The sequence below is a fragment of the Centrocercus urophasianus genome, unplaced genomic scaffold (assembly GCF_019232065.1).
Source record: "Centrocercus urophasianus isolate 14NV4802_14NV808 unplaced genomic scaffold, USGS_Curo_1.0 seq_15, whole genome shotgun sequence".
Taxonomy (NCBI): domain Eukaryota; kingdom Metazoa; phylum Chordata; class Aves; order Galliformes; family Phasianidae; genus Centrocercus; species Centrocercus urophasianus.
In genome coordinates, this window is record NW_024884697.1 from 28260450 (window position 1) to 28287523 (window position 27074).

The window sequence follows — 27074 nt, forward strand, 5'->3', positions numbered from 1 at the left end:
CATAAGAGAAAACATGGAGAAAACAGGAAAAAAAAACTGAAATTGCTAGTACTTACTAAGTTTTACTTACTATTGACATCAGTGTTAATACATAGTGCTGTAAATTCTGTCCATGATGACGAACCATTTTGGTGTCAGCTGTAACCATCACTTCTACATATCTTGGATAAGAAAGAAAACGTTTTTTCCGGGAATGTGGATTATTGCCAGCATCCTCCATAGTCAGATTTTTAAAAGCAGACTCTAAACTTGGAGACTTCCATAAAATGTTTCTCCCCTCATTTAAGCTGCTGACATTTGGATGTAGTAAAGTGCTTTTCTTCACCTCCTTTTCTGTAATATAAAAAAAATTAATGCAGAATTCAGTTTCTAAATTTAAAAATAGACATGCAACTCTGTCCAAAGTAGACAAAATTATAATTATGAACTTATTTCCAGGAGAACAGGTAGAAGAATAAAAATACATTACACACAGAAGGAACATAAATTAGATGTCCTGAACACTATCATACAGCTTTTTTCATATATGGATTCAATATCAAAAATTAGTTAAGAAGAGACAGCAGTATTATATAGCTCTTGAATGCAGAATAATCCAAACAGGAAGGCTGGAATGAAATAAGCACTAGAGCTTAAGCAATGAAAGAATGGCAAATAGTTAATTGAAATAGCCATATTCAAACACAGCCCTTTAACATCAACAAAACCAACAACAGCAAACTATAAAGACTAGACTCCAGTCCTGAACTGACATCATTTATATATGAAAAAAGCTATATAAATAAAAGTAACTTTCTCGACAGCTCTATTAATATTTGTGGCATAGAATCAGAGTCTAAAAGATACAGCTTGGAGACATCTCAATATTCAGCACTTCCCAATTTGCTACCTTCAGGGGCTTGTGACATCTGAAGAAAACTCATGCCTCGATCAGTCAGTCACTTCAGCAATGCCCACATGAAAACACTTAGATGAGAAGTATACCTGAATTCTCTCTATTCCCTGGAACTTAAGTGCCTAATGTGGTATTCATCCATTCAGATTCAGTCCCTATTATCTTTCTGGAAGCTAGATTTCCTTTTAAGCAGCAGCTGCCAGAGTATAGCTGCCAATCCTTAGCAACTACGTTCTTCAAACAACTTAAGAGATCCTGACTCAGGTGTCATTCTCATTTTGAAAGGATTTAAATATTATGTATTTCATCTTCTAGTGGAAGAGCCCTCCTCATTAAACTTTAATCTACTTCTGAGATGTCAGCTGTCCCCATTAAAGTCAAAACGCAACGTTAAATCAAAATGACAGTAGAGACAAACACCTTGAAGTTTGCTGACTAGTCACCTGAGACAGTCACAAAATACAAGAATAGCAACTCAAAAAGAATTATTATCTATAACGGTGAATAGAAAAAAGTAAGGGCTGACATAGAAGACCATGCTAGTGAGTACCTATAAATATTTGATGTTTTCAGACTGAGTGACTCAATACAAGAAAACCAGCTGAAGCAGAACCACACTCATCTTTATTACGTCACACGAGTCTGAAACTTCAGAACATTGCAAAAAATAGGAACCAGAACCCATACTTAAGATAAGAGCTGAAGACCAATCTGCGGACTAGACAAGACAACTTCAGTACTACACTAAATAAAACTCATTTTGTTTATGAGCACAAAAACAACAAGAGGATGAGCAATAGCCAACATATAGCTATTATTATGTCAAACTCCTCTAATTTTCTTGTATTAAGGAAACGGGATTTATGAGTATGAAATGTATCAGATGTCCTTCCCTGACAGAAAGATTTAAAAAAAAAAAAAGTGAGGAAAAATTAGCTAGACAACTTTAGAAATAATCACTGTGATCCAATTTCAAACTAAGAAGGTGAGCTGAAGGAGACTTCAAAGGTGTAGCAGCATTTCATTCACAGTATGGAAAAAAAACAAAAAACAACTAGATGTACAGATACCAGAGATTGGGAAGAGCATTAGGAAATGGTGTGAAGGTAGAACAAGTCAAGACAAAAGATTTAACATTTCAATATTGTATCAATGAATAAGTAGGAAACAATTCTGAACAACAAAACAGATGAGGGATTTAAAGTTAGACATATACAATGATTTTCATGATTTTTTTAAACAGGTCATGGAAATCATCTACATTAAAATGTCTAATCATTCAGCTTCTCTTTATAGTCATTGCAGTGAAACAGACATTTCCATGCAGTAAATCACGTTACCCTAAAAGGCATACCTAAAATAAGTCACATGAACCAGAGCCAGCGATCCTTTCTCTCCTCCAAATACAAAAACAGGAGAAGGATGACTAACACAGATGTAAAATATCTAGAGTTAGATGAGATGGATCACTGTTGTCATTGCAAGTCACATCCTGATCAAGCATAAAATGTTTAGCTTAGAAATACTACTTCCACATGGAAAGCCTTTCCATATACACTTGTCAAAATGCACTAAATGGAAGAACCAACTCTCATGATCACAAGTCTTTTCCCCTTTAAGAAAAAAAAACATGACTAACTCAACAAGGCTAGCAATGAAATAGAGAAATATCTTATTTAGGACAAAAATACTACACTAATACTTCTTCCTTCATGAATTCCTTTGCAGTGCCCACAAGCCCCAATAGTAATTGGACAGTAATCCCTGGCTCAGTCTTCTGTAGCTGATACAACACATAAAACAGGGAAATTGACTATTCTCTTTATGCTTTTCTTGCAGTAGTTGCTAATACTGGTACTATTCTACAATATGTCAATACTGGCATATTGTACAATACTCAACTCAGCTAAAAGAGCTCTGCTTTGGTTCAGTACATATCTATCATTTAAAACTAATAAATTGGCTCTAAAATCAGCTTCCTGTTATTCAAAGCTTTGCTCTTTACTCTTAAGTGGCAATTATGAATAGGTAGCACCACCTTTCAAAAATACAGAGCTTTAGGAAGAAAAAAGTCTTTAACTGGAGCTCATTCAATGGAAGACAATCATAACTGTAGCTTTATGTATCTACAAAAAAAAGCAGGATTTTCTACATTCTGTGTACAAAGTATTATTTTGGAAAAATCCTAGATCACAACATTAGCCAAAACAATGCTACTTCTGCAGTTTGTGTTTTCAAACAACTGGCCAGATATTCCTTCAGGTAAAATTTGGTATTTTATTCTCTTCAGATGCTCCCAATGTTGTGTAAGCACTTCTGAAATGCAAATAGATTCAAAATACATAAAGGCAGATTCCAGTCTCATGTAAGATGTAGAATGGAATTAGACAGGATGTTTCTATATGCCAAACTGAACAAAATTTAATCTACATTCTCCTTCTTTGAGTCTCCACCTCCAGTATTTTCTCTGAAGCCCAATAAATGAATCCTGTACACTTCTACTAAAATAAAAGCATTTATTCTCACTGGACTTGAAAATGTTTTAGACAATAAAAATACTTTCAACATGGCACTACTGTAACAGCAAAGGTTAAGAACATTGCTCATATAGGCTTGAGCTTCTACACTGAAACTGGCAACATTAAGTAGATCACACCTCTGTTCATAGACAAATTCTAAACATCTTATCAGTTCTTCCTAATCCTGCTCTTCTGTGTAGCCTTTATAATTTGATAGAAGCTCCAGGTGACTTTCTATCAGCAAAACACTTTCTGACTACGAAATTGCATTCACAACCATGAAAACTAGCTCTGAAGTTTTCCACTCTACTAAAAAACACATTTGTTTAAGACATGATGCTTCCTACTCAATTTCTTGTGAGGAATGAAGGCTTTTGTTTTACTTCCAGGTTCCCATTCTCTGCATATGTTCCCACTCTAAAATTACAGTACTCAGCAGTTAACTTACATACTATGAAAGTACAACCATTCACTTGTGACACATCCTAAAATACACATTTAAATTACCCCCCTTGCTTTTTTTTTTTATAAATATGTATTTTGTAGTATGAATATGTTATTAAAATATCCAAAAGGAAAAACATCTACATTAATGGGTAATATTATATACTTTCATTCTTAAGGAGGACATACATCTCAAATTATTTTTTAAGTTTGCAATAACATATTAACTTCTGTGACTGTAAGCAACAGCAATTCCCAGGGATCTATCCTTTAAGTGTTTAGATACAAAACAACATATGTATGGTGTAAAAACAAATCAAGAGAGAAGTTCCTGAAACACAAGGATATACCATTACATGCCTATTTCCTTCTATATTTAAATTCACCCAGTGGCAGGAAAAGAAGTAATGCTTGCCAAACTTATGAGAGAGAAAAACATAGAGGTCTAGTGAAACAATCTGGAGAAAAATATGTCTTAAAATGGCAAGTTGCCTTTCTTTTTTTTTAAATATGAGAACTAACACTTAAAAAATTGCATTGAAAATGAAAGTGACTATACCTGAAACTTCACAAGGTTTATGGGATTTCTGATACTTTCTATTAATTTCTTCATGTCTGTATATAAGATGTGGTTTGTTATGCTCATCTTCATGTTCACCTCCATCCGTTTTCATCAGAGGTTCTAAAAAATATTCACCATCATGTGCTTTAAAGGTGCCCATCTGAAAGTAAGAGAAGTAATTGCTTTATTCTTTGCTAAAATTAATTTTTATAACTTTCATGATATAAACTATTAAGATAATATTTTCAGATTAATGAAAGTAAGTTTGCATGAGACATAAGTAGAAGCTGGAAAGCAAAAGAGTTTCTTTTAGAGTCTTGATCCCCAGAGAGGAATATCGTAATAGAGACCACCTTACTCATATGTAAGGAGGATATATTAACAGTACAATCAAGGAACACTAACAATATATTGTATGTAATCTTTATACAGACTTAGTAAAACCAAGGTCACTGAAGTAAATAGAATCAAGGTATAACCAAGCAGGACTGCTGAGGAAACTGCATAGAGAGTAGAAGCCATCAAGAAAGTCAAGGTTTAGCTGCTGTCTGAATTCTAGACTGAGTTGTTGCCTTCTGTCCTTCACATAACTTATACAGCCTTTTTCTTCTAGAACTCTGATTAGTCCACATATTAGCAGCAGCATTAGCCTGCAGTAAGGACTGATGCTAAGGTTCAAACTACCAAAAAAGGACAAGTGTGGCTGCCATGTGAACACTTACAAGCTGATAGATTCTTTCCTGCTGGCATACCCTAAACCCTATTTTAGATAAGAGACATTTAAAATGTTACTTCAGATTTAATGGAAAAAAAAAAAACAAAAACCAAAAAACAAAAAACACTTTACTGCTGCTTTATTCCTGCAAGTAACTTTTAGTTCTTCCCTACTACCCAGAGCTAGAGCAGATATTCTACACCAGTTTCCTCAGCAACTTGTCCAGTTAACAGCGTTTAAGATTTTATTAAAAAATTATTTCAGCTATGACAAATGTCAACTATGAGAATAACAGCTAGTTATATACAACTAGTGAGGAAAGTTATCAACAAACATTTTTCAAACTCATCTTCTAGAATAGCAAACTTCCACCGGGAAAAAAAAAAAAACCCACAAAAAACGAACAAGAGTTTATTTCCCTCTCATTTCAGAGTACAAGAGTCACTAATTCATGTTTTTGAGCGAGTTTCATAACTTTGAGGATCCCTACTCAGATTCCTTATCTTGTACTTAAGAGCTACCAGTGGTAAACTACCTAAGAATTCAAAAATGTATTCAGGCGTGCATTGACCTATACAGAGAACAGTTACCACGATGCACCATGACTGACCTAAGTGAATCTAGTATTGCTGATACTCCACAAGAAGTAATCCTGCTTTCCTTTTCCTCTATCTATGTACTCCCACAGTTCATTTCAGCACCAGCAATTAAGCTTACATACACAAATTCCACTCTCCAGCTAAGATCTACACTTCCTACCAAAGAATGTTATTTTTCAGATGAAATGGTAAAGATTAGCTGGGGAAACAGAACTATTTATCTAGGAGAGAAGCAGGGTGTAACCACAAAGACACAGTATTAAAGGCCTAACAACATCTGCAGTTCAACTTTGATTATTCTGAAGTTTAAGTATCACAGTCAGAACTGACACAAACATCTTAAGTGAAATTAAGAATCTTGTCCTCCTAGTAGTAGGCATACTGAAGTCACTTGGGAAGAGATGGGGAAGCAGGCAATGCTCCCTCTTTTAAAAGAAGACACTGAGAAGTAGCAGTAACCATGTTTATCTGTAGTTCACAAAAAAAAAAAAAAAAAAAAAAAAAGAAAAGAAAAATCACCAGGAAGCAGAACACATTCTCTTTTGTTTACACATAACAAAAGATACATTATAAGCTTACAAGGCAGAAAGGTAGGAAAGACAGCTGGAAAGGAAGAGTTCTGAACCACACTTCAGAATTATTGCTTTCAGAATTATCCTAATATGTTTTAAACCAGAAGATTAAAATCCAATGTACAGGAGGTTCCACCTTTTTAGGCACTTGAAAAATTGCACTAGGTTCCCTATCACTTATTCATGCCCTGGGCAATTGATTCTTGCAGTCTATCAGGATCAACTGTCTGTTTGGTTACATGCATTTGGCTGATCAAAATCTGTAACACAAGCTTTTATCTTTCCTTTAATTCTCTCCTCATAACATATAGATAAACAACTAATTACTACTGTCACTGACTGGTTAGGTATATATCCCACCTGCAGTCTATGATGAAATTCACTGCACATCTCCTATCCAAGTTGATAAGTCTTTACATTGTATGTGAAATGAATATATTGCACAACGGGAAAAAAACAACAAAGTGCTTTAACAAGTAGTATATTATACCTGCAATTTAAAATCCAAGCTAACATTAAGAACTACTCCACATCAGTAAAATAAATTTGAAGTGCAATACTAAAAAAATCCACGTATTTGGAGACTGCAATACCCATATGTGGTTGCCATCAGATTAACAAGTGGAATTCAGCATCTCAAAAGGCAAGTCAGCCAAAAAAGCTAAGTGAAGCCAATTTTGAAACTACCACCACCAATCCTTAGACTAAAGCTTTATTTTGATTAACTATGTGCTATCTCCCCATTTTCCTAACACACAGGTGTACAAAGTTCAATCACCAGCTACACTGTTCTGCCTGGTTTGCAGTGCTTCATTCAGGAAAGTCATATTTCATCCGGTGTCAGACAGTAAATAAAAACTGAGCCATTCCTATGAGTTAGGCACACAAAGAAAAGGATTTTAAGATCCAAATTTAAAAAATAGTGCTATACAACCAAAAGCAAATAACCTGGAAGTACAGAGGTAGGTTGACGAAATAGAAGTAACAGCAGGTTGCTTCTGCAGGAAGTCAAATCGGAAGCAAACTGAATTTACTAATCTACAGATGCTTTTCAAACAATGTAACAAGAAATCTGCCCTAAGCATTTTACTTCTGTTCTCAGATAGATATAGAAGTATATTTAAAAGGTCTCTTCAGTAGAAATAGAACTTAAAATTGAGAAGACCCTGCTGTGCATTATAAACAAATGGTCCAAAGAAAGTAAGAGAGAACACTATACAGAACATATACATAAACACAGACTTGAGGAAATTTATGAGAAAACCCACATGAAAATGATAATTTATTTCTTGGGTTTAAAATCTTCTGGATGAGTCAGACACTTTATACTCAATACTGAATAGATCAGAATGGCTACTGACTTTATACGATACGCCTTACCAGCTTGAAGTGGCTTAAAACTGCAGTCTTCATCAATGCATTTGCTCTATTCCAAGAGTAGAAATAAGTATTGCACAATTTATGGTTAAAGTATGTACTGTATGCACATACAAATTACATCCTTGTGTATAATGGCAACTTCGAAGAACATATGGAAAACATAAGGGACATAAAACAACTTTTGGAAACATGGAATTAATATGTCCAACAGCAAAACTAGAACAACTTCAGAAAAATGCTAGGATGACTGTCTTGAAAACATGACTTTAAACTGGCAGACTCCCTCCCAGGTAACTTCTGCTCCTATGAAGGTTTTTCAAGCCCTTACAGCATGGTTCTAACTCCAACTCAAGAACCTGCAAGGAGTTTACAGCAAGGATACTTTCTCATTCAAACTAAGTTACAAAATACCCTCCTCTTGTATTACTCTCCCTCTTTCCCATATCATGTTAATTCAAAGCTCTTCTCAGTCATGCCAGTAAACCCTTCACTCTTCTTTGCCTGCTCCAGGGTTACAATGTTTTCTACCAAAAGTAGTAAGAGATACAGCCTAATTAGCTCCAGGAAGAAAAAAGCATTAGGGGTTGTCTGATAAAGGTACACTGCCAATATCTGCAGAAGACACTTCTACCAGAAGATAATTCAACTAGAGAAATACAACCAGACAGTTGTAGCTTACTCATTAAACTGAGATAATACAAGAAAGAAAAAACTAATAAATAAGCTAAACAACAGAATAAACAACCCAGCTAATTAAAGAGTTATGCAGTGGAATACCTTTTTGGAAGTGAAATGTATTATTTCTTCCAATAAGGTTCTTAAAGACTGAGAGTAAAATGAAAAAAAAAGCACACAGGAAAAAATACCTAACTTTAAGTCAAACTGCATGCTCTAACTTCATATTTGCCTACCAATTTTGTGACACTAGGATTTCATCAGCAGATAGCAATCATATCCCTGGCAGACTAAATCACACTTCTGAGAGTGGGCAGGTGCATTATCAGTTCTGTCAGAAGCATCCTGGGTAGATAGAAGTGTAGGTCCTGGTTGAATACTATCATGCTTTCACTCAGGAACACAAAAAAAACTGTTTATATTCCATTTAATGGCAGAGGGGAAAGACTATTCACATGGGAAGTGGAAAATTCAGACTTAGGTATCTTGAGAGTCTCATTGTAAGTCTACTGCAGGCAGCAAAAGACCTGGCTGAAGCCAAGTAAAAGAAGGCATTCCTGAAAGCTTATAAGTAAAATGTGTAGTAACAGGCCAGTTATTTTAATATGCTCTCCAGTTCTTTGCTATATACCTATGTGAAAGACGTACAGAAAAAGCAGGTAGAAGAGCCTGCAGGGGTCATAGCAATTAACAAGATTCATTGGAGTGGAAGGAAAATGGAAGGGAATGAGATGGCCCATTTATCCCTAAAACTTACAGTGAACTAGTTGGACAAATCAAGTTTAAACATACCTGTCAACTTTTGCCATAGAAATATTGCATTGAGATTGTGGAAAGGTAGCTATTTCACAATGCCCAGAGGAACTGGGAAATGAAGCATAAGTACATATGATTGTATTTATCTAAAAAATACTCATAAATACTTCATCAAGCTAAATACTCCCCTAAAATGCAAACCCAAAGGATCCTCCAAACACTTCGTCTTAAAGGAAACTCCACCACAATCTTGTCTGTCCCAGTGAACAAGAAGAAAAGCTCACATTTCCAATTACCTCGTTTAGGAAGAACTGTCCAGTTTTTAAAAAAAAAAACACAGAAACACTTTTTACTCTCCTAGAGAGCCAAATAACTCCAAAGAGGCCCTTCTACCCTTATGAGGCAGTTATCACTCCAGCAGTTAGCACATGTAAGGTACAGTGAGAATTTCACCTCATTTTAGTCAATTGCAGTGCATGCTTTGAATACTTTTGTCAATCTGGTTATGTCCAGAAAATGACCTCTTCTCATACCACCTAACTTAATTGCCACAATCTTACATCTTCTACACAAAATGAAGACAGAACAACGAGAACTGAAGCTACTGCTGATCTGACATCTCACAGGAAAGCCCATCTATACCCAAGAACTCACCATCTGCTGGAATCTATGACAGCCAACTGCTGACCACCACAGAAGGTGGTAGCATTACTTTAGCTTTAAAATGCAGGTTTACACAGAGTCCCAGCTGGGCTGTTGCTCAGTTCACCTAATGCTTTAATTCTGTCTGTACTTCCTCTGTTCTGATTCATATGTAGAAGCACAGCATCTCTGGAAATAGAGATGCAAACAGCTTGAGGAAGAAAAGAGTGTTTTAAGGATTTTTGGGGGTTTTCTTAGTTGGAAACTTAAGCAGTCATTTTTTAAATGACTTGTGCAGTCAGAAGCTGAGTCAGCAATACAGGTCCATATGCTATTATTGTCTACCCTTAGATGTATGGAAGATTTCTAATGCCCACATGCAGGAAAACAGTGCTAAGACAAGATAACATAAGTTAAAAAGTCTGCACCATCCACTCTGAGATCAACAGGCAAGACCAGGAAGACTTCAGGCAGCTGCAGTCATCAAAATAGTCTCCTGTTCAAAGAGACTGCACATCACAAATGAAAATACTTAAAAACTGATCCTGCTTCTGACAACACACATTAGGGAAAGATAAGAACACAAACCAAAGTAAGACAAGAAAATGCAAATGAATTGAAGTCAATAGCAAAAAAATAATCAAATAGGAACACAGAGGAAAAAAGCCACAAACAAAGCAACTGAATACCAGTATTTCTACCTATAAGTTCACTCTACTTCTGAATTGTTTTTATTCTATTTAGTTTCTTATGAAACAATTCATCTTTTACTCAGTCAGTCCTTATACCCGAAACCATTTTGTACTGTGACAAAATAAATGCCAGAGCCAATAACAGTAGTAGTGATTTTTTTTTACTGTTATATTGCAGATATTCAGGGCTAGAGATCCACCTTGAACTCTCTATGAGTAATAAAACCAAGACTATTAAGTGCAAGTGTCAGGTTCAGCCTGTCAACATGAATAAGACTATGTATGCCCAAACAAGAATTTATCATCTTGACATTTTAGTATGACTTTTTCCTTATTTATGAAGAAAAAAAAAAATCTGTAAGAACTATTATGTGGCTTAGAGATGCTCACAGACTTCAGTTATCTGAATATTGAAAGCTAATCTAACATTTAAATTTAGAAAATAGCTTCTTGGAAGCTGCACCTGTATGTTATATTAAGGTAAACATATCTTCCAGTTACAAGTATTGAAGTTTTCTTTGGAAAACCACTGTAGCTTAACTAAATGAAGTTACTAGTAGTATGCAGTACAAAAAAAAAAAAAAAAAAAAAAAAAAAAAAAAAGGTGGGCAGAACTATCAAGGCAACAAATCTGTTACCTGCAATAGAACTCCACAAGAAATTACATCTTGATTAGACACTTCTGTAGGTTGCTCCACAAGTAATGCCTCCTACAGCCACACCACCATCTGCCTTTGATGTCACAGGCTAACACAATGAAGTGTAGTAGAGGCTGAACCTTCCCATGAATATTCCATTACATTTTGTTGTCATGTGACAGACAGCAGCAGAAGGGCAGTCTGACAGAACAGCATCTGGCACAGAAGTTCATATAAAGTAAAAGGTGTGTTAGTTAATTCTCCTTCACAGAAAAAAAAAATGGCATCCACTGATGCTCATTAACGCTTGCTGAACCATTACAGAAGCCAAGCAGTGGATGTGACCACAGTGGGTGGTTCATTTCAGCAGCAGCAACATAAGGTACATTCTGGATGGCCATGCAGAGCTGTCACATGACAACATGAAGAGCATCCCTACCAGCTCATCCACACAAACCTGCTAATGGTGGTGATTATGCTGAAAAAAAAAAAAAAAGTACAATTTCTCAGCTGCAAAACACTATCAAATACTGGTATTGTCCTCTTTGTATCTATCATAGCTTTCAGGGAAATAATGTAGGATACGCTACTTTTGAAACAACCTACACAGTTACAAATAGGGATATCTCACAGTCAGATACAATACAAAATTGGCATTTGATCACATTTGTCAGTGAAGTTGTAACCTATACTTTCTTGAAAGTTAAATTGCTTTCACCTATGATTTTGCTGTCAAGATAATGTTTGAGAGGTCACTTTTGTCACTGGATTCATGTGGGCTTTCTCAGCAGATCTTGTTTCCCACATTAGTATGAAGCTAAAATGGACCAATGCAGTAAAAGTAAAAAGAGATTTAGATCTTAGGAAAATAGAGTGAATCAAGTGCAAGATTAAAAAAAAAAAAAAAAAAAAAAAAAGAAACACCACTCTAAAGATGTAAGAAATGCATGTATGCAATCAGACATTCAACAAGGCACCCTGGCCATCACTACAAATGACCTTCTACCTTTGACAGCCTCCCAAACTTCCCTAATTACAGGCTCCCTCCTTGCAATTACTACAGGCTCCCGACTGACCTTCTAACCTCGCTTTGCCATTTGCATCCCTGAACCCAGGGCACACTGAAACATAACACAACAAAACTGCACACAGGGTGTCAGAGGCCATTAAGCAAAGCTCCATGGGTACTCTGGGTTGCACATGCTCTTGACACTCTCAGAAAAAGGCTTAACTGAAGGTGAAAAGAGCTTGGGGAAAAAAAAAAAGAAAAACAACAACACACTCAGCTTGACAGTGCAGTCAACAAAAGAAGTAACCTGGGAAGCAGCAGTAAAGCTGCCAGCATAGGTGATGCAGAGCTTGGGGAAAGGAGGCTACAGGATAACATCAAAGAAAGTACACGGTGCAACTTCAGATCACTCTCAGGCACATCTTAAGAGCAACTTTTAGAACATCACCCTTAATTTTCCTATAAGTTCACATTCTTCATCCATTTCTTGCTTTTAAAGAACTGCTCTACAGCTATTGCCTTACACATGCAAATTTGGAAGATAGAATTCTATCCAGTAATTTTAACCAATCCCTTGTATTTTAAATTTCCACACATAAAACTCATGTTTCGCATGGGAAAAAACAGACCTAGAGAGAACAGATTTTACTTAAACAGAATACAGAGCTGCCAAGTCACCACAGTCTAATTTCTACTCACTCACAAGAAGCAGCATCTTACCTCAGCAGCAATCCTTAAATCACTTATCTCTACATTTATCCACAAAGCATGGTATTGTCAATGGAAGAGAAATCTAGCTTACTTTCACATGTACATTTGTTGAATGCGCAAGGCAAATACATTTTAAAACCCCTGATCTACTAACTTTCCTAGTCTTTCAACACGAGAACAGCTGCACTGGGAAAGTGCAGAATGTGTTTAGGGAAGACAAGATACTAGAAAAAGAACCTCTATCTCCTTCCTTTTAAAACCATTCTCCTCCAAAGAAGTGTTCTCGACTAGCAGTCACACAAGGAGCATGAATACAAAAGAATGAGGAAGAACATCGGGCTGAAGGCAGCAAACCAGGTTGGAGAATCCTCTTTACATACATCAGCTGGTTGTGACAGTCTCCTTATCCCATCACAGCCCCTCCGTGGCAGCTAACCATGTCACACAGAGCACCAGCCACCCATACAGAGCTCTGCTTCCTCTTTGCCAAACATCACCAGGTTCGTTAACAAGGATAAGGTGGCCATAATGCTGGGGTGCCACAGACTGTGACATCTACGCTCCCCAAGGCTCCGCCTGCCTGGCAAAAGGTGGTGGAATAACAACAAGAGGAGGTCTGGGGAAACTCTGGGAAAGAAAGGAATTTGGTAGAAGCCCAGACCAGAGATTCCTGACAGCCAGGAAGTGACGGAGGCCATGAAGTACAGCCAGAAACTTCAGTGGAAGTTCACAAGGCTCATCTATAAGATGTAAGGGTTCAACTTACTGCTGTTCAATGGCTTCTGAGGGGAATAATGCGTAGTATAAATTGTAATGTTCAAATGAAGTATAGAAAAAGAAAAGTATGACATTTTAATTATTAAAGTATTGCACTGATAGTTTGAGAACCACCAAATAATAGCTGTTGGGACAGCTTTGAAGTACAGTAGGTACACATTTTTCAGGTAAGTAATTTCCCTTCAAGTAATGAAAATTGACTACTTGCAAGAAGATAATTAAAACAGGCAATAAGTAGCTACAAGAAAATACTATCTCATTTATTAAGCTTCTTGTATTTATCTTGTGTAGACTACAGCACCATTCTCAGTGTCATGCTATATGAATGAACCTGCACTTGAAAAACATTTGCAATTACTTACGAGGACTCCTCTCATCAACTCCTTCTGTGCCCCAGGTATGCAACAAACTAAGGGCTTTAGTGTAGATTCAAATTGGGTTTTGTATAAAGCAAACCAGAACCAATAAGATCTGTTGGTAAAGCAAGAAGGCAAAGTTGTGCTGCATATAGAATTGAGGCTTTGTTGTCTTCTTCAGCAATTTCTGCAGACCTGCTCTCAAGTCCGAAGGCCTCAACTCAAAGAAAAGGTGGCATATAAGCACAAATCCAACAGTAAGCACTAGACAGTACAAGTGTCCCTCTGAAGTAACACTTCTTTCTGATGCTGTTCCATCTCTTGCATAACCTTCTTTCAACACACATCACACTCTCCAACATCCTTCCACCCAATTCCATTTTATCTTCTATATACTACTATGAAGAGATAAGAAAACGCTGTCACTGGATTGTTTCAGTTCCCAGAAGTCCTGTATGTCTATACTGTGGCAATAAGAAGCATCACACAACCCTGACTTGAATTTAAAGAAGACTTACAGCATCCCATATTGACATCTAGCTATTTTAAAGCACTCAAATTTCAGTGACCGGTATGGCAGTAACTGCAGCTTTCACAGAATCATAAACTTCCCTGGGTTGAAAAGAACCACAGTGATCATCTAGTTTCAACCCCCCTGCTATGTGCAGAGTTGCCAGCCACTAGACCAGGCCTCTCAGAGCTCTTAAGTATTTCATAAGTAGTGATACAGCAAAGTGCCAGATATCTCATCTTGTTTTTAGACAAGGAACTACGGAATGCAGCAACACAGTACAACTGCTCTGACATACAGTGGTGTGGTACTATTTCTTCATTATACCCCTGGAAAGATATAAACACTATTAAAGTAGAGGTACAGAATCTATTTCACACAGTTTTGATTTATTTGTTCAATTAAATTGTGTGCAGAAGCATTTTATAGTCACACTCCCAGATAAGCCAGTAGGAAACTTCCCATTCACTTCAACAGAAAGATGACTGTGCACTGCCAAGAATGTGACACCTCTACAGAACAGCTGAAAACACTCAGCTTCAATACTGTCTTCTCTCATCATCTCAAGAAACATTATTCTAACCTTATACATAAATAACAGCCATCTAGCTGCAAACACCTGTCTGATGCCAACTGGCGGCATCATTTTTACCAAACAACAGCTCCCTGAGCATATTTTGTTTTCTCCCTTGTAACTACCAGTTGATGCAGCTCTTGAAACTCGGAGCGTTACATCAAGCAATGCCACCATCGGCCAGCGAAAGACTCTTTGAAAGCAGCGTCTGTATATCCCGTCACAACTGCAAGCAGGCAGTGCCAAGACACTGCATGACCAACCTCTTGGAAAGCCTCCCGAGAGCTTCCGAGCCCTGCATCTCACTGCTTGCCTTTCAGGAAGGAGATGAATGGGGCCGGGGAGCGCACGCACTTACCAGGCCGCCGCAGACGCTGAGGACGGCCACGTGCGCCTGCTGCGCGTTGACGTGCCCGCGGTAGAAGCAGTGCCGCAGGTCGGGGGAGGGAGGCTGCCGCGGGGCTCCGACGTGCACCGCAGCGAACTGAGCGGCGATGAAGCCCGCGTCGGCGCTAAGGTTGAGCTGGAAGAGCTGCCCGTACGCGCTGAGCCGGTAGTGCGTGCGGAGGGCGGCGGGCTCCGAGCTCCTTTTCCTCCTGCTGAAGTGACGCGCGTGAGGAAAAACTTCTCCGAACTCATTCACCCGGACAGGTGTGATGATTTCATAGGAGGACAGCTGCTTCACTAAGGTCTCTGCAACGGAGAGCGCGGCACTCAGCCTCGCTGAGCAGCGCAGAGGCGCTGGGGCGGCGCTCCCCACGCGGAGCCGCACCGCTCTCTCCGCGGAAAGCCCCCCGCCGCCGCCCCGCCCGGTTCCCCCCCTTCCCCCGCCGGCCCCTCCACAGCCCCACGGGCCGCCGGCCGCCTTTGTTGCCGCTCGCTTACCTTGTCCCGGGTGGAGGCGGAGCGCCCACGACCTGGCGACGAGCAGCGCGAGGGGGCACAGCACAGCCGCCAGTAACTTCGCCCCCCGCATGGCTCGCTCCGCGCCCGCAGCACTCCCGGGCCGCCGCCTCAGCGGCCGCGAACCGCCTGCGCCGCCCCCGCGCCGCTCGGCTCCCCCATGCCGCCCGCGTCCCCCCTCGCCGCCGCCGCCGCCGCCGCCGCCGCCGCGCTCCCCTCACGAGGCGGGAAGCCGCCCCGCGCCCGCAGCCCTTCTCCTCCCGGCCCCTCGCATCCACTCCCAGCTCCGCTCCGCCGCCAAGGTGGGCGAGGGCGGCCCTTCCTCCTTCCCTCCGCCTCCCTCGCCCCTGCCGCAGCCGCCGGCGAGGAGACGAGGAGGATGCCAAGCCGCCTTCAGGCGGTGACCATCCCTGGACCTGCACTTCAAAGCGGGCCCCGGGCCCGGCCCGCCCCCGGGGCAGGCGCTGCCCAATGGCGGAGCGCGGCGCCTCCTCCACCCGCAGCGCCCGCCCGCGCCCGCGCCCGCGCCCGGCGCCCCGCGGCTGGGGGTGCTCCGAGCCGGTGGCCGCCTGGCACTCCGCGTCCCCTGGCGGAAGCGGCCGAGAGCCCGAGAACGGTGTCGTTAGGGGGAGGGAAATGGACTCCCGAGACGAGCGCTAGTTTTTAAGGAGAGCCGTGAAGCTCGGCTGTTCCAAATTCACCCCAAGAAGGGCTCCGTAAAGCTAGGGACCGTCCCTTCACCTTCCGCTTTGCCCACAGGCACCCTGCTGATCTCAGGTCAGCTGTACCGTGGGGCCCGCAGGCACAGCCCTAGAAAAGGCGACCTCCATGCAAAGCAGAGTCTGACACCCACGGACTGCGATTTGTGAAGCTCCGGGAGCAGAGCAGTCTCACACCCCACCTCAAGACTTCTAGAAATCTACTGTGAAGGACTGCTCAGAATGCATCCCCCAGGGTGCCCCATGGTATTATTTATTAACAGCTAAATAACCAAAGCATTTGATGTGTTGAGTATTTTAATTAAAGATTTATTAGCAGTTTCCCTTCTTAAAGTAGATTTGATCATACAAACTCCAGAAAGTTTCCTGATTGCATTTCCAAAAGTCTTCAAGTTTTTACAGTGGTCAGAGTTGATGGTTACACAGTGGATACGCTACAGAGTTGATGGTTTGTCCAGGTTCCAGGAAATCCAGAAGGATCACCCCTTTCCTATCCCTAAAGTAATTTTTGAAAAGTGGCCAGATTCTGCTGTCACATTTTGCTGATGCCCAATGATTTAGACCATGTCTGGCATTCAAATTTAAACCCTTTCTGTATAAACCCCTTCAGAAACCACTGAACACTGTATTTAACAAAAAGAGAAAGCTCTACAGATATTATACAAAAGCTTGATTTGCAGTTGCGATGCAGATTAGCTGCGCAGAGAAAAGGAGAAAAATAGTGTTTTTTAGCCACTTGTATAGTATTCATGTTACCTGCATGGCTTTGGGCCATAAGCTGCGGTCATTCAACCTGACCTCTGTCCATATGGAATCGGTTTGAGTCTTGTGATGAGTAAATATAACCCTGTATATCAAAGGAAGAGGCATATTTTTATTAAGAAGAAACATAATTCCATCAGAAAATCCAGAATGCATAAAAATAGTATGTTTGCTATGACACTAAGAGGTATAATGATGGAGACAGGCATGAGGATGAAATAAAGCTGGAGAATTATGGAAGCTTTTTTAAGGAACAATTGCAAAAATATATAAATAAAGAGCGAGATGAAAAAGTAGCATTGGTTTTAGAATAATTGGTGATAGCTCCATTAGATATGCTGTCCATAAAAGAAAAAGAACTGATGGATTGGAGCACAGCAGCATAGGCTGTCTTGGAAATTAACTTTCAAGCTTGGGCTAGGTGATCTTCAGAGGCATCTTCCCTGGCTAGATTATTCTGTGGCTCTTAAACAAATTGGAAAGGATCTTGGAGAAAGCTTTAGAGACCAAATGGAGAGGAAAATCAGTATCATTAGACCTACTAAAAGAACACAGATATAAAGAGAAAAAAGTCAGGAGAAAAGCTACTAAGGAAGGAAATTGAAGAGGAAGGAAGAATAATCAACTGAAATATTTGACAAGTTCTATCAAGGCTTGAAGTTATAGATGGGTGAAGCTCCAGCTAAGGCTGTGGGACTGTGCTGGTTTACATCTGCAAATACAGCCCTGAGAAATGCAGTGTGGTCTGACTTAATTAAATCTGCACTGACATTAAAGCTTGCTGTTGAACAGTTGCCTTTAAAATGCCTCCTACATCAGTGAAATAAATCCATCTATTTACACTGTTGATTCTTTTCACTTATCTCTTTCAGCCGCTATGTTTGGAATGAAGTGTGTTGTGCCAATTACTTTGCAAATGAATGAAATACAAGGATATTTTGTGCTCGTTGAGACCCCTCACTTTCCTTAGGGCTGCAGCGGGACTGCATGGGCAAACTGAACTGCAATTATGTCATGATTAGTCAAATATTTGTAATGCACACTTAGCACACTGCAGTGGATAAGGCTTACCAGACAAAAGCGTGGGATGTGTAAAAACGCACATTTAGTAGTTAATGAATTTATTCTTCAGCTCCAATACATTCTACCACGGATTAGCTATTAAATCATTGCACTTGTCCTTGCCTCCATTTTATTAAATCGGTCTTTTGTTTGACTGGAAGTCACAAAGTGGAAGAAGATAGCAGTGTAAAAGCCTTTAGCAAGGCAAAGGCCACATTTAAGTAGAAAAGTTGCTATCAAAAATGAGATTGATTAAAAAATTTTATGTGGAGTGTATATGAAGTACATACTTTACACCCTCATTGTTGTATCTCAACATTTTTTCTTGTGGAGTACAATTTAAATCAATCCCTCAGGTTCTCTATTTACTTCTTGTTAGGAGATGAAACCAGCTGTACAGACCTGCTCAGTCAGTTCATATGCATCACCTTGACTAATGTTTATCCTGAGATGTTACATTTACACTGTGATTGGACACATAGCATGAAGCCCACGTTATTCCAGTGCTGCTCAGCCTGTCCTCCACCCTTTTTTTCTCCTTCTTGGGTACACTCCATGCCATTGAGCCTGATCCTCAGCTTCCTTCCCAGAGGGATGCCAACCCTGCAGCTCCAAGGGTATGCAAAGACATCTGATTGTGGTACCCTACGGCAACATAGAGGTCACAGTGAAATATCATCCCCAGAATAAGTAGAATAGAGGCTAAACAGCCTTAGGATCCCAACAGTAGGTCTCCGGTCTTGGGAACAAGATGCCAAGTTCTGTGAGCCATAGAGCTGTGCATAAAGATGGATGAAGGTGTGAGGGCAGCAGGGATGCTGGGATGTGAGGTGAGCTGGAAGAAACACTGGCTGTGTCCTATTCTCCCTTGTTGGAAGGACTGTCCCTTCCACCAGTGTAGCCACTGCCTGGGCAACATAGGAGAGCATTGCTGTGAGCTAGCTGTTCACAGTGACCCTGCAGATGAGCCTGTGAATGCACAGAATTTGAAGGAAGTGAAATCAGTGAAAGCCTATAGAATCCATTATAAATCTGTAGTGGTTTAGAACAGCATTCTAAATAGTTTCCACAGTTTGATGTAATAACCTGTTTCATTCTTAGGTTGGTACAGGTGCTCTTAAAAAGATGAGAGGATTGTTCCTACAGTTTGATATACGTTTTGTAAAACTGGTGACTTAGTCTAAGGTTAATGTCTGCATTTTTTCTCAAACCAAATTCAACTGGAAGTTCGTAACTCTTATGTTACTTAATATGAAGTCTTTTGCCAAGTTTCATCTGTGAAATGCCAGCTTACATAGAGACTGAGAGATATGGCATACCGTGCCACATAAATGGAACTTGCTTCCCATAGTTTTTATTGTATCCTGCATTATTTGTGACTGGCAGAATTTTGCGGTATTGCCTTTACAGCAATTGAAGACAATGGAAATCTAACTACTGGCATAATGTACTCATTGCAAACAATTAAATGTATGCCAGACACTCATAGCTACTAGTTAAAGAAACTTAAAATTGATTCAAATAATTTCTCTGTATCACAGGTGAATATAGGCACTTCAATGTCTTTACTCACCTTCTGGAAGGGAAAGTGAAGAAGCGTGTGCCAGCTACAAGGAATTGCACCCAGTGTAATACAACTGCCATGGAAGTTCTGGGTCTCAGTGTCCCAGGCAGGAGCTGACAGGCTGCTCTGTGCTAACCCAGGGGCAGGGATCCCGCTCTGCACTTCAGCCCGCCTTGGAGCTCTGTCAGCACAGTGCACCTGTTTTATCAGGGGGGAAATTTCAGCTTCCCAGGGCAGACAAGTGTAGGTTACTGCATACTCATGGAGTGCATAAGAAAAAGCCCTCTAACCTGAGATTCACAAGTGACCCCCCCACAAATCATTCAGAAAAAGAAGAATCACTGTCCTCTGAAGATAAAGGCATGTGTACTCCTTCTGCCAACAATGCATGCTTTTTCTTTTTTTTTTTTTCAAGTCACAAGAACACTGCAGCTGTTACTTTGGCTCAAGAGAAAGTATTCCTACAGTAAGGAGACATAGGACCCAATTCATCTCTCATATCAACACTGTTAGTTATGCTGGGGATGATTTGTCTCACATAGCACTTTCCTAGCTACCCAGCCTTTTTCCAGAGACCCATTTGGGGCAATACCCTAAAATTACTCCAGAAGAGAATGTAAATTTAATATTGCAAGACACAAAAAGCAGTCATAAAATGTGAGCATCAGATTGCTAATAGCACGCGAAATAGTTCCTAATCACATAACTTAAACATGTGTTTAGCCTATGTTATCCTCTACATGTTAGAAACGTTAGCTTTAGAAGAGCTAGGCTCCACAAAGCCAGAAGTTTGTGCTGAAGTAGATGTCCGTTTGAGCGAACTCACAGAGAAGGATCTAGACACATCTGAACTGGATTTGCTGTGCTAGTGTGGCTATTCGTTCAGATACATGATTTATTAAGCTTTCCTCATACACTGCTTTTCCTACTTGGAGATTCACAAGAAAAATACTGAACTGACTACCAGGACAAAGAATGGATGTGTGCTCCAGTGGCAGAGCAACAAGCAGCTGAATGTGAGGAACTACGGTTATTGTACAGGGCCTGTACGCAGCACTCAGAGCTGATTTACAGGTAAAGGAAACCTGAACTCCTTTTGTAAATTGTATTTTTCTTTGATAGAAAAATCATATGACACCAGTAATTCTTTTTTTTATTTTTTCTTTTTTATTTTTTTACTTCAGCATGTGCACTTCTAAGTAATTTACCAAAAAATATTTACAGTTATAATTTCAACTCATTTTGGAATCCGTTATTCTGTAAGATTCAGCAGTGCAGTACTTCTGTCTTTGTTAAACCCGAAGGATTATCCCTCAGTTGCCAGACTATACATGTTCTCTTTGCATAAATCAGTGATGCCCTAGCTGAACTAAATGGTTAAATCTTCAAGGGAATTACAGTGACATTTTTTGTTTTGATGCGTAAACTCAAATTCACTAGATGATTTTGACTGAATTCAGTTTTAGATTTACAAAACTAATGCAGGAAGAGACCTTTCTGATCTCAGCCATGAGTTATAAAATTAATCCAAGGGAAAACATAGGTTTAATCCTACTTCTTCCAAAGGAGATTTGATCTTGTGTTTCCTTTAGCTGTGCAGTAAAGTAAGCTGGGCATGCTTGTAACTCATTGTCTTGATGATGTTCCACTGTATATTTTCCACATTCCATTTCCCTAGTGGAAAATCTGTTACAGTATAGCAGTTAGATCAGCTTTCTGTTGCGTGGTTTCATAACTCATTATGGCAGCAGCAGAAATCAAACTCCAGGATCCTGAATCATTCTTGTTGAGGTCTCTAGGCCTGGGATTACTGGGTAGAACTTTTCCTTACAGCTGAAGCAGCTTGCTTTACTTTGGCAGCTTGAAAGAAATGGCATCAAAGTAAAAGCTTTTCCAGTTTTTTCTTTTACATTCTCTGGTCAAGCATGTCAGGAAAAAGAATAATAAGATTAGGGCTCAACAAAGGAACTGAAACAAAAGCTTGGTTCAGACTCTGAACAAAAAGTTAATAACTTTGTATAGTGCCATGCTGGACCTGAAATATTTCCCCTTGATGTTACATTTGTGAATAGATTTAAAGATGACTGCAAAATGGATAGGTCACAAAGGGTACAAAATGTATAAATTGTGAGATTTTTGTATAGCAGTACAAGGATACTTCACTCAGTGCTTCAAAGACCGTGACACCACTGTTCAACTTGATGTAATATGTATGAAGTCACTTCCAGCAAGCAAGATGTACAAATCCAAGATATTTTATTAAAACCACTCAGGGAGAGTTTGTGCTATCTGTAAGTAGCACACAAACTTTAATGTTACTGACTAGTAAAATCCAAATAACTTGCATACAGTCCTAAGAATTTCCTTTGATTTTGAGCCATCAAGCACTCATTCCCTCTTTCTTTCCCTCCTAAGACCTATTCCCTCTTTTAAATTTTTTCATTTCAAAAACCAAAGATGCATTAAGCTTCTGTACTCAATAACTTATTTGTTACTAAAGAATGAGAAACCCTAAGTAATTTCACTGTGATTTTAACATTAATCTCCCACACATGCATAACGATAAGCTCTTTCATTACACTTTCAGACAATAATGAGGAGTTTTATTCAATAGATAATAAAAGTATGAGACCATTGCTTCTAATGGATCTGACTGCCTACAGAAACAAAACTGTTACGCTGTGCCTTTGCCAAAGAAGAGTATTGCCTAATCTTGAAAATTTATGTAATCTGTTAGATGCTTTTGAAACTGTGGTCAGAGCTAACTGCCTTGAAAACTCAGCCTACAGAGATCAGTAAGGATCTTTACTGCTACCTCATCCTCTCAAAATACTTGTTGCATGCCATTTATGTGTATGCCTGTAAAACAAGCATTGCATTTTCTAGTAAAACTGCACATTTCCCACTTCTAGTTTATGCTAACTTAAAATATTATTAAAGTTTTCTTATAAGTGGCTATAGAGATATGATGGCATACAGATCTGTGCATCGCATAATACTTGGACTCACAGAATTACCTAATGGCACGCAGCCCATTTAAAGAGGAAATTGCTTTGCTGAAATTCAAACTTCCTTCTGAACAAAACATTACATCTACGTTTCAATAGTGAGTTACCTGGAGATCAGACACTCATTAAGTCTGGCCATGTCAAATCAGTGCTCACGTGGAATAACTGCACACAGTCATTTCATGCATGCATTCTCTTGAAACTATTCAGGCAAAAAGAGTAGCTGTGGTGATTTCTGAATGGCTACCCTACTTCTGTTTCTAGAATGCTTGGAGAATCTATATCCTAATTTATACAAAGTGAAATTTTATTCTTATAGATACTATATCCTCCTCTGCGTACTGGCATCTTGTAGCCAATTAGCCCTCTGAAGAACAAGTACCAAGGGAGTTAAAGAACAGTAGAAAATGTAAACTGAATTCAATACTTGGATTTCTTAGGGAACCAAAGTAAATTAAAAGATAGGAAAGGATCAATCTTAAAACTTGAGCTGTCAGTTCTGATTATTTTTTTTTTAACTCATTGCTGCATTTTGAACTAGCTAAAATTAACAGAACACTCCTGGGGAAACCCTGAGCTTAAAATACAAATCACATAAACAGCTACAGTCTTGACACTGGTATTTAAAAACATCAGCTGAATTCCAGCTCTATTCGGTAGAGCAGGTGGTAGAAGGAAATAGTGCCTTATCTGAAACAGTGATCCCAAGTCAGCAGGTGGTGGCATCACTCAGGCTTCTAATGAAAAGCAAATCAGCCTCATCAGGAAGATTAACCACTAATAGAGAAAAACGCCGTTCCTCCTTAATATGTATTTTAGTGATTCATTTCACAAGTATTTTAACCGGTTATGGTAACACAAAAGCATAAACCTAAGAGATGTGGAAACTATCTTAATAAAATCACTAGACATGTAAGAATTCTTTGTTTGCTTAGGGGTTTATTTTTAATACTCAGTCTATACTTTCCTCTTGAAAATGAATGTAAAGGTACTGTGAAGTCTCTGTTACCCTGTGATCCTTCTGTCTCTTTTGCTCCCTGAATAGGAGCTGTGCCTGCAAACTTCATTGTTTTCCAATGGCCACGAGTGCCTGCCACGGCTATTCTTCTCTTCCTACATGTATTGCACTCCAGACCATCATTGAGAAAATGTTACTGTAAAATATGCTATCATATTTCTTCGATGAAGTAATGTCATGTGCCATGTTATACCCCTTTTCTAAACAATATTTTTATTTATAGAGTGCAGCATTGTTTTCTCCAAACAGCCTTGTAGTTCTTTTACCAGGATCACATTCAGTACATTTTCTCACAGGTTTTGGAAGTGCAACGGATATATATGCATGCATACTTCATTTTCTAAGAAATGCAGCTTTGTTTTCAGTAATGAAGTTCCCTTAAATTTCTGTTTCTAGACAACTTTGCTGCAAAATGTACTTTTTAAAAAATAAAGATACACACTTATACACACGTTCTTACAGCTGGCTCGAGTCCATATACTATGTTAAGTGATAAATATTTCTTTACACTCATTACTTTTGGCCATTAAACACAGTCCTTTCAGTTCTGAAACATTTTACACCCAATTACCTCAAAAGCATGGTGGGAGAATCACATAATCTATTGGCTAAAGGATGACTTCTGACAGTAGATGGAAACTTGTATGGGTTTCAGCAGCAGGCTGTGACACGTACTGCTTGCATGAGTGAGTGTCCCAACAATATGCTCTTGTGTGCCTGCAGTAATGCATTATATAATACTGCAGCACAGAAAGAGACTTACTCAGAAACATGGCAAGCACGTTACGTATCTGGAAGTAGAACTAACTTGTGTTGCTTACACAATACTACTATTATTACTCTATCTTATGCCTTGTTGGAAAGTAATCATCTGCTTCTGGTTGTAGAGAATACCCAAGGCCAGACTGGTCTGTGCACTGCACTGCATGTGACTATTGAATTCAGACAGATTTGTCTGGTATTTATTCACTGTAATTTAGAGGCAGACATAATATCTTGCAGGGAGATACTTAAATATAATCACCCGAGACTTTCCTATTCTTTCTTAAAGGTGAAATTGCAATGGCCAAACATGGCAGACAGTTGGAGATCCAGAAAATGTTCCTGGCACAATTCGGTCCTTTGAAATAAGAAATAAAATATCCAGAACTTGATCTCCATGACCACAGATAAAAGCCTACAGAGAAATATCCCTTGCTTGACATACTAAGTCTGAGTACATTAGGTAGGCCTCTTATGTCTAGCAGTTAACCCACAGAAGACAGTTTTATCGGTATAGTATTCAGCTCTGCTCAAATTACTCCCCCTAGTTTTCCATGTTCCTTTATGGAGTTTCCTTTCTATGCAAGTTCATCACATGCAATATATCCATTTTTTATATTCTAAGGTTTTTGTATTTCTGCAGTGCACCACAGTATAAGCTAAAACTCAAAACCTTTATGAAAAAGAAACTAAATGTTTTTAGATTTCTTTTTTTTCAAACAATATCTACTAGGTAGTGTTATTGTGCTAAATACTCCATGGACTTTAGTTTATACAGTTGTCATTTGGGTGGATGTATAAAAATGGAGGCAGCTGCAGAAAGCTTCATATGTAAAGGAACAATCTCAAAGTTAGAGAATTAGAAATAGCATCCTCTTATGAGAAGTGTTGAAAGTAAGAATGGAGTAAATGTCACATACCCAGCTGGGGTGCTGGTCAGGGAAGGTGCCTGGCAGGAGATGAGAGGGAGGATCACCTCTCGCAGCATTTGCCCCAGTGACCTGGCAGAAAGCTGAGCGGGGTGGGGTGACATCGGGGGAGGTGACAAGAGGTACAGAGCTACCGGCCATTCACACTGTGGGCAGGAGGGTGGGAGTCCAAGCACAGCCATAGGATATCTGCTTTGCCTTTACTGCGAAGTGAGACAGGCAAAGTGCTTCAAGCATTTCCCTCCAAACTTGCAGGTAACTGAGAGATATCTGTGCTTTCTCGTTATTCGGAGCTGGTTTGGTTTGCTGCTGACAAATGTTCAGGATGGTAAGCTTCTGGTGACGGCAACATTTGTGCAGAGTCAAGGAACTATGGACCTCATGTAAGCGAATATAGAGAAGTATTTCTGCAGTAAAAATCTCCCCCTAGCATTTGGAAAGCTCACTGTGAACAGAGCTGATTCAGTGCCAGGCAATCACACCAGACTCAAGCATGCTCTGTTCTTGTATGTTCTGCTGTGGGCCCAGGAACAGAGGACAATCCCCTGCGCTGGGAAACCAAGAGGTTGCAACCAGAGCCAGTGCTGTGCAGCACAGTCCTCACAGAAGGGCACCAAAGTTGTGAAACTGTAAGGTCAGCTAAACAGCGTGGGAGAGATCAGCAGCTTTGGGACCCAACCAGAAAGGCCCTGCTTATGTAGGTGGTACATAAGGACTCGGCTCACAGTTCCGTTCAGGAATGCCTTGTGTTTCCCTGAGACTCCATGGAACGCATCCAACAATGACAACAGGCTACTCACAGCATCGTCTGGTAGAAACATTGACTGCATGATTTTTATATGATATGAATAAATGTGTTATGGCAGCCTGATGTAGCAGGTGGCACCCATGCCCACATCAGGAGATTGGAACTAGGCGGGCTTTGAGGTCCTTTCCAACCCAAACTGTGATTCTATGATTCTATGATTCTATGATTCTGTGATTCTGTGATTTTCCTTCCCCACTGCTGTGCTGCTTTTTGTTGTTGTTGATTTTGTTTTGTATTTAATTTTAAAACCATTAATTCCTAAATAAAGGTACATCATATAAAGTAGAGACAGAGAGAAAACAACTCAATATTTCTGAATGTTGACATTGAAAATCTTCTTGCTTTTATCTAGCCTTTTTTTTTAGTGAGTGAAAGGAAATTACCTTGATTGCTTTAGCTTTGCCTGTTGCAAAGTCTGACCTGCAGTTCAAATCTTCTCTTGGCCCACCTCTGTGTCCCCACAGCACTCACTTCTTGTCTCATCTGAGGGCTCCAGGTCACCTAACCAGGCA

The 27074-nt window shown here is 39.6% G+C and overlaps 1 protein-coding gene across 1 annotated transcript in view; it reads right to left on the reverse strand.

Annotated features, from left to right (window-relative positions):
- The window catches only part of ADAMTS20 (ADAM metallopeptidase with thrombospondin type 1 motif 20), an 84483-nt gene extending 68480 nt beyond the window's left edge, over window positions 1-16003 (reverse strand). Inside the window, exons 1-4 of the mRNA XM_042815831.1 lie at window positions 15913-16003; window positions 15386-15720; window positions 4418-4580; window positions 71-333 (exon numbers count right to left, since the gene is read on the reverse strand). Coding sequence (XP_042671765.1) covers window positions 71-333; window positions 4418-4580; window positions 15386-15720; window positions 15913-16003 — 852 coding nt within the window. The remainder of the gene's footprint in view (window positions 1-70; window positions 334-4417; window positions 4581-15385; window positions 15721-15912) is intronic.
- Between the last annotated feature and the right edge of the window lie 11071 nt (window positions 16004-27074).